Source organism: Girardinichthys multiradiatus, chromosome 20 (assembly GCF_021462225.1).
Source record: "Girardinichthys multiradiatus isolate DD_20200921_A chromosome 20, DD_fGirMul_XY1, whole genome shotgun sequence".
NCBI classification, from domain to species: domain Eukaryota; kingdom Metazoa; phylum Chordata; class Actinopteri; order Cyprinodontiformes; family Goodeidae; genus Girardinichthys; species Girardinichthys multiradiatus.
In genome coordinates this window covers 36,150,559-36,165,901 of record NC_061812.1, presented here as the reverse complement: position 1 = coordinate 36,165,901, position 15,343 = coordinate 36,150,559, and the positions used below count along the sequence as shown (strand labels likewise).

The following is a 15,343-nucleotide window of genomic DNA, read 5'->3' as shown; positions in this document are numbered from 1 at the left end:
TTTTAAATGCTTCCACCTGTTTTTGTGCCACTTGTCAGTTAATTAATTTCAGCACATTACATCAGTTCACCATAAAAATTACCCTGTGTACATGTGGCACTTAATGGTAGAACAGAATTAGAAATGTTTCAAAAAGTTCTCATTTATCACAAATAATCTTGTACTTTAGCATCAGTATTTTCGCCTGTCACTTTTTTATCCAAGCTGTTTCCTGACACCACAGACACTCAGCCTTGCCCACACATACTCACACAGTACTCAGTACTTTGTGACTACATCAACAGCTTATAGCCATGCTTACCAGGCATTTCCACCAGGAAGCAAAATCCCTTCTTCCCTCAGCTCACCTCACAGCAAAAGGAAGAAAGCTTGGTGGAAAACTTTTCAAACGTAAGAGGTGCTAAGCAACTTTGAGGATAAGAAAAGTACACCAGGAGATGAAGCAAAAACAAAACGTAGGTGACTAAAAAATTGGGGATTTCATTTGCAGGGTTTTGGTTGTGTGGGTCTGGATAGATAGAGCTTAGGTAAAGAGAAAAGAGGAGGAAAAAGAGGGGACAGTGCAGCGGGGTGCGGGGGTGGGGGTTGGGGATGGTCTCAGCGCCTTTTCCAGGGCCAAGTCATCGCTCTGTTTTAAATGAACTCATTCATTCTGTTTTGCCGGCTTTACCTTTACCTGCAATAAAAGACAGTTTACTGTTCTGCCTCCCTGAGCACTCGGTTTCAAGGTTTGTCTACCATCTAGGTCTGTCCTATGGTATTACTCCTGTTTACTTAACATTCACAATTAATCAAATTCAAACCTTGCAGCTATCCTTTACTGACTAAGCTATTGCTAATTAACATTTACTTCTAAAACCAGTTTTTTTGTAACTCTGGTATATGCTGTTTTAACTTTAAACTAATTTAGAAACCATTATGCAGTGCACAGGGCTTTGCTGAAGTATTCACTTTCCCACAAAGTTGTTACAACTACAAACGTCAGTGATTCTATGTGCTAGACCAACACAAAGTCGTGAACAACAGAGGAGCAGAAAGGAAATGACACAACTTGCATTCAGCCCCTTTTACTTTGATACCTCTAAATAAAATCGAATGCACTTAATTGCCGTCAAATGTTAGCTAATTGATAAGTAGAGCATATAATGATATTATGAAGTTTCAAGCAGAATTAGGTTATAAAACAATCTCAAGCTTTTGAATGCCATGAGAAGTCCCACAAGCTTGTTTCCCAAATGCCCTATAGGAGACACATTTGGCCTACATGCATAATGCTATGTGTGGGAAAATCCACCACTGCACAACACATAAAAAAATTATGCCTATGGTGTAACACGGTGGTGGAAGCACCATGCTGTGGGAAGGCTTTCATTCATCATTAACAAGCTGCAAAAGACTTGAGAGGGGGATAGAGATTAACTTTGGACAACAACCCTAATCATATAGCTATAGCTACAGTGGAATAATTTTAACTAGGTAAGGTAAGGTAAGGTAAGGTAAGGTAAGGTAAGGTAAGGTAGGTTTATTTATATAGCGCTTTTCAGTAACGAGACACTCAAAGCGCTGTACATACAATTACAATACAATCACAAAGAAAATAAACACAGATACAGACACAGAAAAACTAATCAAATGATATTACAATCCTTCTAAGAAATCTAAAAATCTATGAATCCTTCTGAGAAATCTAAAAATCTCTGGCCAACATTACAATGATACAGATAACATTAATAATCCTTTGGGTTTTATTGGTAAGAGCTGGTTCTAAACCAATCTTTCTAAAGAGGTAATTATATCACTAAGTCCTCTATGTAGGGGAAAGCATCTTGTGCTAAGAGAGAATAATCCTCGGGTTCGCTGGTATAATGCAATTGTAGTCATTTGCATCCATTGAAATTTAACTAAGCAATCATTGAGTTCTTACTAAGGAAGCTGAGTCACTGGTGTAAAAACAGCTTTTGTTCAAATTTTTAAGAAACTAGTATTATTTTCCTTTCACTGGTAAATCTAAAAATCTATGAAAAGGAGAAGAAATGAAGAAATTAAATCCACATTTAGGTAAAAAATAAAGAGCATGGGAAAGCAACACACATAAGCAAAGATTTTGCCGGTGCATGGTGGACTCGTGAGGGTGCCAATATTTAAGTATGAGTGTGTGTGCAAAGAATTAGACTGTCAACACTGACGAAGGGGCCATTGTCCTTGAAAAAGAGATGGAAGTTTTATCAAACGGCCATATAGTTCAGTTCACAGATGAGGGGGTTGCTGGGGCAGAGCGTCGTATTTACAGAACATCCAGGAGAAATGTTTTGATAAGAAGCCTGTGAAAGCCATATCGGGCGCCGGAATTAGACAAACAATAAATGTTTTGGTTCAGGCTGGCTGTGATTTTCCGCCTGCCTTCAAAGTCTTACTGGTAGTTCTAAATTTAAAATCCAAATAGCCAAATTTCTGGTACTAACTAAATGAATGTGTTACAATGACCTAGTCAAATCCCAGACCTAAGTAACATCAAGCATCAATGGCAAAACTTTAAAAAATATGTTCATAGATGCTTTTCGCACAATAAAACTAATATTGTGATATTTGAATAAGAGGATTTGGCAAAACTATTTATGTGGAAAAGTGCTACACATACAGTAGCTTTGCACGTAATTTTCCACACCAGCTTTTATTTGTAAAAAAAAAATAGAAAACCATAAATCATTTCTTTTTTCTTCACAGTTTTGTACTAAATACATTAAAGTTTGTAAGTCTAACACTACAAAATATAAATATGATGAAGTATAAACACTTGCACGCCACTCTGTTTTGAAGGGATAGATTCAGCTAGAATGTTTTTGTGCCACAAATAGTTATGTCAAACCCTGGCAAGATAATAAATTGGCAGCGCATAGTTTATGGGAAAACAAAATCGCATTCTAGTTTTGGCCAAATATTTAATCTCTCCTCCTCTCCTTCAATGTGTCTCTATTCCTTCCCTCCCTCTTTTTCTCAGAATAATGTGCCACTGGGAAGTAAAAGAAAAAAAAAAAACTGGGCATGGATCCCCACTCCTCCACTCTTCTCGACTGCATGTCTGTGATGTCATAATCACTCACATCAAAGGCTGCGCTCTGAACACGGCGACTGTCAGCTTCCCTGGAGGCGTCATTAAAAACGAACAGAGCAAACCGAGTTGGGCCTGACAGAAATGCATCAAAACTTCCCGATGCGCGCCGGCGCATGCACCATACCACACCACAGAGGCATTCAGGTGTGTGCGTGTGCAATTAAACAAAAAAGGAACAAACTTGAACACACAACTATGAAATCCCCAAATCATTTATACACTAAAAAAATCCCTAAAATTGCACAAAATCCCTGAAACTCACATGCAGAATCTTCTAATGAATGAATATGTGCTTCTCCTCCATAACTGTGTCAGAACTCACTCATTCTACCCCATATGAATAAGAGCTTGACATTCATACGAGCATGGCATACTCGCAGCTGCACTGTACATCTGACTAGTAACATCCACAGCCCTGCCGTGACACAAGCTTGCATTCACGATGCACACTTTGAATTGAATTCATAGCGTGCATGTAAATGTAAAAAGAGCCTACAACCATCCGCCCACCCAGTTTTCATCCCTTGCTGTCTATCTCAGACATATGCCCACACACTCGGGTGCAAGCACGTGCACAGGCGCATGCTCGTTTACACAAACTGGAGGGGGAGATATAAATAGTATGTGTATGATGTGATATTGTGTGGTTTCTCCCTAGGGGTTTGTGTGTATGTGACTGTCAAAGTGAAGAGGGTGGGGGATGAGGTGTGAGAAATGGGAGGGAAAAAGAAGGGCTTTGCTCATATTTGCCACAAAGTGAACCCCCGATCAGAAAAGATGGCGATTCCAACTTGATTTTAAAGAAATATAAGGTATTGCATACTAAAATGACAAATCTGTGTTTGTGTAAGATTTAGCTGCATTCTGTATGTATGACTTACTCCTGGCAGGGTCTTCTGCTCGTGCAATGCATTCTGGGCTTTCAGGGCTGACTCTCTGGCACAGTAGGTGAGGAAGGCACAGCCTGAAAAGAAAGTGAAAGGAAGAAGGAGAAAGACATGATTTTGATTTCTGTGAACTGGTGACAAAAAAGTCTCCACCGATCATCATGCAATAGCCACACATAACACGCACGCACGCACGCATGCACGCACGCACGCACGCACGCACACACACACACACACAGCAGAAAGCATGCAGCCACAGCTCTGAAACTGTCCACACGGGGAATTCGCTTTGCATGTGTCTGTGAGTGTTTGTGCACAATGAAGTGCAATCTAATGGCTGAACAAACAGAACTTTTTTCACATTTCAAAGCGAAACAAGTGGGAGCAAAAGGAATTAAAACTTTGTGGATATGTGACAATTTGTGCATTCTGTTGTGTGAGAGCAGCCGTGCCAGAATGGCCCCTTTTAATCTGACGAAGCTTTCTCGCTGGCAGTCTGAAATAGCAGTTATCCATCGCACCCTCCTGGCTCCTGTGACAGGGATAGACAGCCTGACAGCTTCTCCCTCTCTTTCTCTCTCTCAGAGACCCCTCCTCCTCTCCACCCTCTATTTCTCCGTCATCTCGCTGCTCCATATGCTCCAAGACTACCCACAATCCTCGGTTATGTTCGCACCTGGGTTGACATGTGTGGGTGGAAAGAAGATGGAGATGCAGGAGGCACGAAAGACAACAAAGCCGCAGGGAACGTGTGACGTTCCCTCGCCGCCCCCCATTGACAGTGACTGTCTGAGCTGACAAACTGTCAATCTGCAAAGAAGGATAATGATTCATGTGTTTGACAGTTTAATAAAACACGTGCAACTGCACAAAAGGCTGCAATGTTACAACACAATTTCAGTTCATGTTATATCAGCAGGTGTCTAGCTTGTTTACCCCACCAACCCAATTTCCCTCCATAACACACTTTCTCTTAATTAATTTAGTTTATTTTTGTTCAATCTAGGGGTGTAACATATTAAAACATTGTATTTCCCATCAAAGTGAGAAGTTGCTAACATGTGAGTTTGACTGATGAACTAAGCCTAAGCTGAGTATTACAAACTACCAAAACGAATGTGACTGCTTTAAGGTTGACACCCTGTTGTATTTATGTTTAAGACCTTTATTTCATAGGAAGGAAGGAAAAGGTTCTTGAGTTTCCTGTTGTGCTGAAAATAAACAAAGACTTCTCACTGTACTCGTTGACAACCCTCGGTTACAAAAGCATTTTTTCTGTCTCCAGTCCTTAAAGACTTCCTTATGTATATTATTTGATTCAAAAGAAGGCAATGTGAGATTGTTAGAATCAAGATATTGTGTCAGAGTGAATAAACAGTAGAAAATATTGAATTTTATCTTTATCCAAAAAAAACCCCCACATTTCTTAGAGTGAAACCTCCCTTTGAATCATATCATACTACCCCGCTTCATCTTGGAGTTTTCAAAGTAGGTTTTGACACTTTTGCGGTTTTACGGATGTTTTAACACAAGTATTTCTAGGCAGAACTACCATATGTTCCATTTGGTCTTTCTGGGTAACAGAGTTGAAAGCTAATTATATTTTACTAATATATCATAAAAAAACAGTGTTTAAATCATTTTGAAAATTCACTCAACTCTACTTTTATTTTCTATTTTAAATAAAACCATTCATTTGACTTCGACTGAAGCAGATATATTAGGAACAAAAGGAAAAGTTCAAATACGAAGTGTAGAATCAGCAGAAATATTTGCAGTACCTATTTACAATTACTATTATCTATTTACATTTTCTTCTTGTAATTGTTAAAAAAACAGTAAAATACCCCTTAGCCACTAACTTTTTGTGAGCAGCCTAATATATCAGGAACACGTGGATCGATGTTAATGATCACCACTTTTATCAACCAGTCAGAGTCAGGAGGATTCAGGGATAACATTAAAATTCACCCTAGAAAACAGTGACAAAAGATGGAAGTAAACACGAAGATATATCTTAGAACAAGTGTTTGCATACATCACTCTAAAACCCCTTGTTCTTAATTGAAATAACTAGAACCTTCATAATTCATGTCAAATTCTCAATCCATCCTATGGGATTTTGCTAACTTTCCTTTTGCTTCTCTTTGGCTGCTAGCTAGCTGAGTTTTCATGGCGCAGTGAAAAAATACAAGTCTCTACTTTCACATGATATCGTGTTAGTTTAAGGTGGTGAAATTACATGCTACAATTTCGGACTGGCGATTCCTAGCATGCGTATTGATAATGTGACGCATTTCATGCATCTTATACAGAGGGCTGTTGTAACAAAGAGTCCAAACATTTGTGTGGCAGTATTTGGGTAACGGTGAGCAAGGAGAAACGGTGACAGAGTGACGGACCATGTAAGCACTATGAGAATATGGCAACTGGCTGACCATTAGGCCCTAACAACTCTAAGGCTAGCATCTACTTTGGAGCTCTCTATTGGCAATAAGCTAAAGGACTATTTCATAGTTTTTTAATGAGTCTGTACTGCATTAGAATATTTCTGTTTCAAAATCTAAAATTCTAATCAAATCTTAACAACTCTACATTGGCATTAGGATCATATTAGCATTAGGCAAGCTTAAAAACATAACATAAGGACTAGTCAAACCTAAACTGGAATATTCCACACAGATTCAAGGTAATTCAAAACACAATTTTTAATTTGTGAAGCCTTTACTCGGTTTGTGAATACAAACAAGTGAAGATTCTTAGATTCTTAGATTTAAGAAATAGATTTAAGAAAATAATTCTTTTGAACCCAATAGTGTGCATCGTCTTGTTACAAGATTGACAAAGCATGTTGCCTTGCTATATGATAAATATGTATTCAGGTTTAATTCTTTTCAAAGAAAGACATCTCTCTGTGAATAAAGAAGCAAGTATACACTTTAAAGCTGCAAAAAAAAACCTCAGGCACAGGATTTGCTGAGCTTTTTGTGCCATGCAGCAAACACAAGCACAAAGACACAAAATGAACCACAGTTTGTACTGAAAACATCCAGGGTGAAGCATTAGACGATTATCATAGACCTCTTACCCCCAGAGACACAAACACTGTGCAGTGTAAAGAAAGCAAACCCTTCTAATAGCTTTTCCCATTTCTGGTTCACTTTGTTGTTTCTGAATACCCCTGGCTATTTATTGTTAAAAGTCTAGGACTATATACTGTAGGTGGAAGCAGCATGCATGCCATCCTCTCTGCTCCATGTCTTTAACCCCAGGTCGTCCTGATGGTGGGACACCGGGGAGCTCTGCCTGTTGGTGTTTTTAATTAACGGCCCTCTCTCTCATTAGGCGGAGTGGGAGCTGGCCGCTGACAGCTCTGGTACCTCCTTGTCCTCTCAGGGCCTGTCGTGTTAATTCTACATGCTAGAGCTGTCCCATAGGAAACACTCACGCCTCTGTTTCAGGCAAAGGCACCCACCGCAACCAATACATTCAACACAGAAAGACGAAGCAAATACTTTATTCTAATGAAAGCAGCACTGCTTTGATTGTACTCATTTACCCTGAATTTGCACTTTAAAAGTAGAAAGATGGATTTGAAAGATGCACAGGCATTAAAGATGGATCACTCTTATAAAAGTAGTTTTGCCTTAATATTTTGCAAGTTTTACATGGCAAGCAAACAATTTCAACAATTTCAAAAACATTTTTTTTTGGAACTGTGTTTATCACCCGCAGATATAAATTAAATTATTTACAAGATCAATTCTTAATTAATCAGTAGAATAATAAAGGACCATACATTTGATTTTCATCCATCCCAACAAGAATTATAGACTGCATTGTGTTGTGACAGGAAATAAGCATAATTATACTGTTAGGCTAAGGCTATAGATTTAGATGAAACAACTGGCTACACAGTGAACATAAATGTCAAAAATTATTACCATTGTTTTACACTGTACAACAGAGCATTGAAAAAGTATTAATTACCCTTAAACAACAACAAAATTCATTTCTGATGTTATGGGATATACCAATGCAAAGAAGCACATAATTCTGAAAGGAAAGGAAAATGACATGTTTTTTTTATTTCTTTTTCAAAGTTTTTTGTATTCAGCTCCTGTTATTTTGAAACCCCACAATAAAATAAAAAACAGTGCACCAAACTTCCTTAGATAGTAACATCATTTGTAAACAAAATACACCCGTGTATAATCTGATTTCAGGATGACTACATCTGCACTGTACATCACCCTGATCACACCATCCCACTGTGAAACATTTTGGTTGTAGCATAATGCTTTGCGGAAGCTTGATGCTACAACTAAATCAGTGATCTTCAAACATTTTGTCATGTGGTCCAGAATCGTTGAGACAAAAGAATTTGCAGGCCAAGTAAAAAATTGTATGTAAGGGACATGTAAATCATTGTAGATCCAAAACTTAAAAAGAGTTTTGTATATTTGCTTCATTTAAAGAAAGATATCCAGTTTGCAAATTCCTTTGTGCTCGGCTAAACAAAAAAGGAAATACAAATGTAGTCTATTGGATTTGGGTCACTATTTCATTGAAAATTCTTGCTTTATTTAGGCAGGTTTACTAAATTAATTAAAAGCAGACTTGGTTGCACTAAAGTCTGCTTTTGAGTAAAAGCCACTGCATAGATAATTCTCCATCAATCCCCTGTGCAAGAAGGCCACATTTGTATCATCCTTGAAGTGTAGTCCGGGGCCACAAATGGCCCTCAGGCTGCACTTTGGATGACCCTGGTTTAGAATAATGAGTTAGAATGATAGAGTCAAAGTCTCAACTCAGATTATTTGAGAATCTGTGGCAAAAACATGAAAATATTACTTGAAAATGACTGTTAACAGACATTATTTAGGCATTTTGACTGAGCTTGGGTTATGTCGCTATAATTGGACTATTTTCTGATCTATCAAAAAACTCCCAATAAAATACAACCGTGTTTATGGTTGTAACATTACAAAATGTAGAAATGTTAAATGGTTATCAATACTTTTGTATCAAACTGTATATTCCAGCAGAGATCGATGCAAAAACGCGCCCTGATTTTATAATGAAAATTCCCCAAGTCATTACAAAAAACAGATAATCTCACTTTAGCAATCAAAGCTTAGCTGTTTTCATTTCAAACTTCTTCACAGTTTTTCACAATAAACATATGCCATCATCAGCTGTGACAGCTGAAATTGTGTTGACAAATAATACAATGTGTTCCTACTGCGATTGCATTTAACCAACATTCTGTGCAGTGCATAAATGCAGAACTGTGAATTTGATTTGTGCAATTTTAGGCCAGCAGTGAATTTACACAGATTATATTGCCCAAAATCACAGAGAATGTCGGAGGCACAGATCAGAAAAAGAGGAGGGAGGAAAACCTGACTTTATAGCAACAGATAGTCATCGTAATAGTTATCAATATTATCACAATTGCATGATTTTCTACTATCATGCAGTCTTGTACATCTTCTACCAGTGTATAACCAAATATTATATATTTAGTTTAAATAAATACATACATGTATAACTATACATGCTCACCACCCACTTTATTAGGTACATCTTTTTAATTGCTTGTTAAGATGAATAGTGAATCAACAAATCATATGTCAGCAACTTCGAGAACTTCTTAACGATTAACCCTTATGTGGTGTTCATATTGTTTTTACTCAGCCAATGTTTCTGGGTCTGGTGGACCCATTGCATTTTGTGATTTTTAATGCCTCACCATCAAACACTTCATTAAAATCATGATATGAGAGGAAACAAATTTACAATTAATTTACATTAATTGTATAATTTTTCCTTCAGTAAATAATGAAAATGGGTCCCACAGACCCGAACACCACACAAGGGTTAAACCAAGCATCAGAATTGGAAAGAATGGGGATTTCAGTCACTTTAAAGGAGGCATGGTTGTTGGCGAGAAACAAGATGGTCTGAGTATTTCCGAAACTGCTGATCTGCTGGGATTTTCACGCACAACCATACCTTGGGTTCATAGAAAATTACTCGAAAAAGAGAAAAATATCAAGTGAGCAGCCGTTGTGTGGATGAAAATCCTTGGTTGATATCAGAGCTCAAAAGAAAATGCAGCGTGGTTGAAGAAGATAGAAAAGCCCCAGTAGCTTAAATACCTTATTAACCAAGGACTACAGAAAACCATCTCTTTATGTAAAACCCGTGTCAATCTGAGCTGATAAAATAAAAAGCAAAAACTTGACTGAATTTCATACTGTTTTTTGATTAATCTCTGTTCTGACTAGAATAATCTGTTTCAACAGTCAAAGTGTGATTTATACTTTAAACAATAGAGATAACCATATACAGTCCAAATCCATTAAAATAGAGGCAAACAGTTGTTTAGTTTAGTGTCAAACTAAAACCTTCAAATCAGATATTAGCTTCAGCATCATTAGCCAGTCTCACCTCATGGCCATGTTTTTTTAATGTTAACCCTGTCCCCAACACACTGACCGGACATTCAAACAAGCAATTAAAGTCCATCTTGGTGCAACTGACTGATATCTTGTGCTGTCCCCTGATTGGACACACCCCTGGGCTTGGTAACCATGCCAACTGCCCCATATCAAAAAAACGCAACTGATTGTATGTACACATGGTGGATGCGTAACTTTAATGTATACTTATGTATTATATATAACGTGGCCCACATGCAGAAACCAGCTTTTAATTAAAAAAAAGTTGCCTTCGTAGCAGCTCTTAACTACGGTTAGCTTTTCTACTGAAAAAAGGTACTTGAGAAAGATTGTGAGGTAACATGGTTCCACAGTTTGCTAATTACAAGTCTGCAATAGATCTAAGTGCGTTATATTCTGTTGATGTCATACCACTGGGTATGCAGCACTGGCCAAAGATATTGAGCCACCTTTAATTCTGTAGGCTTTCTGAAGCTCTCCCTACTTTTTCCTTTTATACATAAGCTTCTTTTTTTCTACTTCTTTTCAGTCTAGTCCATTTACCTGACTGCTTCCAGACTGATGCATGTTTTATTTGGTAAGCCACTTAACTCTGATCTATGAATCATTCAAGTATAAAAAACACCTACATCAAAGGATGAGCTGGTATATCTACACAAAACTGACACCCTAGCCATACAACAATTTTAAGTTGTATCTTTAGGCTCTTTGTTCCTAGGAGCTTGCCAGTTGAATCTACAAATAATGCCAAAGATAACACAGTTTGACAGGCCTAAAATAGCATTTTTTTGCACCAGCAAGGTAATTCACAAAGAGCTATTAGCTGAAAACTTGGTTTATTCAAGCACACATTTGCACTAGGCGTTGAGATCAACATGGTAAAACAGGCTGACACACTTTTACATATGCACGCATTAAAAGTGACAGTCAACAAACATTCAATTTATCATCATTGTCACAAGTCAGATGCTGGCAGCGGCTCTAGTATCTGACTAAGGCCCATATTGGCCCAGGAGAGAGAGATAAGCTGTTTGTTTCTGCTGTCAATGGTGCCAATTTAGTTTCCCATCACTTCAAATTCAAATCAACAGTAGTGCAGAGGGAAGCTGAGAGAATGTGTGTCTGAGGCAAGAGCAAGAGATGAGGGGGAGGGAGAGGGAGATCAAGAAGGGCAAGGGAGCAAAAAGAAAAAGGAGGAGAAGAACAGTGGATAGAAAACCAGAACAGCACAGGATGCTCGGGAAGAGAGAGGGAGAGCAGATAAGATCGCCTAGCTTCTGTGAACACCATCCTCCTGTGTCCTACACTTGCTTCATATCTCAACTGCTGCAGACACCCTAAAGGGACACACACACCCACAGAGAGAGAGAGATACAGAAAAAGAGTGAAAGACAAACAAAATATGGGGAAGGGAAAGAGAGAAGATGAAAGGAAAGCAGCAAGGGAATGGTGGAGGCTGAATAACGTTCTGGTGGGGAAAGAAGAAAGATATCCACCAACTGTCACCAGGCCTCATTCAAACGACAGATGTGCTGGACCACGTACAGCTTTGACCTTGTTAAGTACAGAACATTTTAACTTTATGAGCTGACCTTTTCTGCAGTTTTCTAAAAAGTTGATTATGAAAACCTTGTAAATTACATTTACAGTGACATGCATTTTTTTCATAACCCTTGAACATTCTTTAACACTTTGTCACATTTGACACCAGAAATACTAACATATTTTATTGGGATTTTAAGGAGACCAAATACCTTTTGGTAGACCAATAGAAAAAAGTAGTGCATAAAAGTCAAATGGAAGAAAAAAGTGATGCATGGATTTTACTACGTGAAAAGCATTGCTTGCACACCTATGCATAGAAGTCCTGTAAAACTAGATGGTTAAATAATTAGGTTGTGGGCTGAGTTTCTTAAACAGAGAAATGGAAGCTGCTCAGTTAAAATGGGTGATGCTAAACACAGTGCTGTCTTGGAAGACAACAAAGCTACAAAAGACTTTAGTGGGTGGAGGTTCCCCCTCCAGCAGGGCATAAAGCCAGAAACATAAAGCCAGAGATGCAATAGAATGGTTTGGATGAGTGGCATCTAAACTTTTTGCCACACAGGGCATGATTGTCAAGCTGAAAGCATTCACGGACCACAATTTTCTTTTATTGATGTTTATATGATTTTTTTACTTGCTCAATATTAAACAAAACATGCAAATGATCTATAAATCATTATAGATAAGACACATAAAATGGGGTTTGCAGCTTGCCTCATTTAGAAAGGCATACAACTTCCTAATTTTGTGGGATTGGTTGCTTTCTGTTGGTTTTGAAAATATTGTTTTATATATTCTGAGTAACAACAACAGAAAAACAGATAACTCTTTCTTTGAAAACACTTGCTCACTTTAAAATCCTGACCTAAGTCCAGTTAAGAGTCAATGGCATCCAATCTGACTGAGCTTTAGCTATTTGCACATTAGAAAGGACTTTAGATGGTAGAAAGCTGGTAGAGATATTCTCCAAAAGCCTTTCCGCTCTAGGTTTAGATCAGTAAAAGCTGGTTCTACAAAGCATTGACTCAGAGTGGCAAGCCAAACAAATGTTGAAAATCAAGCATTCTATTCCTTCAACCATTATGCTCTACTTTGTGTTGGTTCATCACATAAAATCTGAACATCTTGTATGGTGAAAAATTGTAAAAAACTTCAAAAAGGAGCCGGAGCTTGTGCGGGAGGTCGAGAGATATCGACTACAAATAGTCGGGCTCACCTCCACGCACAGCGTGGGCTCTGGAACCCATCTCCTCGAGAGGGGCTGGACTCTCTTCTACTGGCCCACAGGGGTGCCCACAGGGGTTTGCTTGTTGCACCCCAGCTCAGCCGTCTCGTGTTGGGGTTTATCCTAGTGGATGAGAGGGTCGCATCCCTGCGCCTTCGGGTTGGGGACAGGTCTCTGACTGCCGTTTTGGCCTACGGGCTGGGCGGTAGTGCGGAGTACCCGGCCTTCTTCGCGTCCCTGTTGGGGTGCTGGATAGTGCCCCTCCCGGGTACTCCATTATTCTGCTGGGGGACTTCAACGCCCACGTGGGACACGACAGTGACACCTGGAGAGGCGTGATCGGGAGGAATGGCCTCCCCAATCTGAATCCGAGTGGTGTTTCATTATTGGACTTCTGTGGTAGTCACAGATTGTCCATAATGAACACCATGTTCAAGCATAAGGGTGTCCATCAGTGCCCTTGGCACCAGGACACCCTAGGCAGGAGGTTGATGATCAACTTTGTTGTCGTATCGTCAGACCTTCGGCTGCATGTTTTGGACACTCGGGTGATTAGAGGGGCTGAGCTGTCCATTGATCAACACCTAGTGGTGAGTTGGATCCGCTGGAAGAGGAGAAAGCCGGACAGACTTGGCAGGCCCAAGCGCATAGTGAGGGTCTGTTGGGAACGTCTGGCAGAGCCCTCGGCCAGGGATGTATTCAACTGCCACCTCCGGGAGAGCTTTGACCAAATTCCGGGGAATGTTGGAGACATAGAGTCCGAGTGGACCATGTTCTCCACATCTATTGTCGATGCTGATGCCCGTAGCTGCGGCCGTAAGGTCTGTGGTGCCTGTCGCGGTGGCAATCCCCGAACCCGGTGGTGGACACCGACAGTAAGAGATGCTGTCAAGCTGAAGAAGGAGTCCTATTGGTTGTGGTATGCTTGTGGGACTCCTGAGGTGGCTGATGGGTACCGTGAGGCCAAGCGTGCCGTGGCCTGGGCTGTGGCAGAGGCAAAACCCGGGCCTGTGAGGCCATGGAGAAGGACTACCGGTTGGCCTCGAAGCAATTCTGGCAAACCGTCCGTCGCCTCAGGATGCCAAGATGTTTACAGTGGGGGTGGGAGGCTGCTGACTTCGACTGGGGACATTATCAGGCGGTGGAAGGAGTACTTCGAGGATCTCCTCAATCTTGCCATCACGCATTCCCTGCATTGCCGGCACTAAGTTGGACCTGTTCCCGGTGCATGTTGGACTCTGGCAGGGCTGCCCTTTGTCACCGGTCCTGTTCATAACTTTTATGGACAGGATTTCTAGTCACAGCCAAGGGCCGGAGGGAGTCTGGTTTGGGGACCAGTGGATTTCGTCTCTTCTTTTTGCAGATGACGTGGTCCTGCTGGCCCCCTCTAGCCAAGACCTACAGCATGCGCTGTGGCGGTTCGCAGCCGAATGTGAAGCAGCTGGGATGAAGATCAGGTCGTCCAAGCCCTAGGCCATGTTTCTCAACCAGAAAAGGGTGGCTTGTCCTCTTCAGGTTGGCGGGGAGTTCCTGCCTCAAGTGGAGGAGTTCAAGTATCTCGGAGTCTTGTTCACGAGTGAGGGAAGAACGGAGCGGGAGATCGACAGACGGATTGGTGCGGCTGCTGCAGTAATGGGGGTACTGTACCGGTCCATTGTGGTGAAGAGAGAGCTGAGCCGAAAAGCGAAGCTCTCGATTTACCGGTCGGTCTACGTTCTTACCCTCAGCTATGACCATGAACTTTGGGTCATGACCAAAAGAACAAGATCCCGGAGATAAGCGGCTGCTATGAGCTTCCTCCATAGGGTTGCCGGGCACTCCCTTAGAGATAGGGTGAAGAGCTCGGACATCCAGGAGGGGCTCGGAGTAGAGCCGCTGCTCCTCCACATCGAGAGGATCCAGTTGAGGTGGCCCGGGCATCTGTATCAGATGCCTCCTGGACGCCTTCCTTGGGAGGTGTTCCAGGCACAACCCACCGGGAGGAGGCCCAGGGGATGGCCCAGGACATGCTGGAGGGACTATGTCTCTCGGCTAGCCTGGGATCGCCTTGGGCTTCCCCCGGAGGAGCTGGAGGAGGTGTCTCGGGAGAGGGACGTCTGGGCGTCTC

The 15,343-nt window shown here is 40.7% G+C and overlaps 1 protein-coding gene across 5 annotated transcripts in view; it reads right to left on the bottom strand.

Moving 5' to 3' along the window:
- celf4 (CUGBP, Elav-like family member 4) overlaps positions 1 to 15,343 on the bottom strand; it is a 167,020-nt gene that overhangs the window by 102,455 nt on the left and 49,222 nt on the right. For all 5 annotated transcript variants that reach the window (XM_047347446.1, XM_047347450.1, XM_047347448.1 and 2 more), the window contains exon 2: positions 3,994 to 4,076. In XM_047347446.1, coding sequence (XP_047203402.1) covers positions 3,994 to 4,076 — 83 coding nt within the window. The remainder of the gene's footprint in view (positions 1 to 3,993; positions 4,077 to 15,343) is intronic.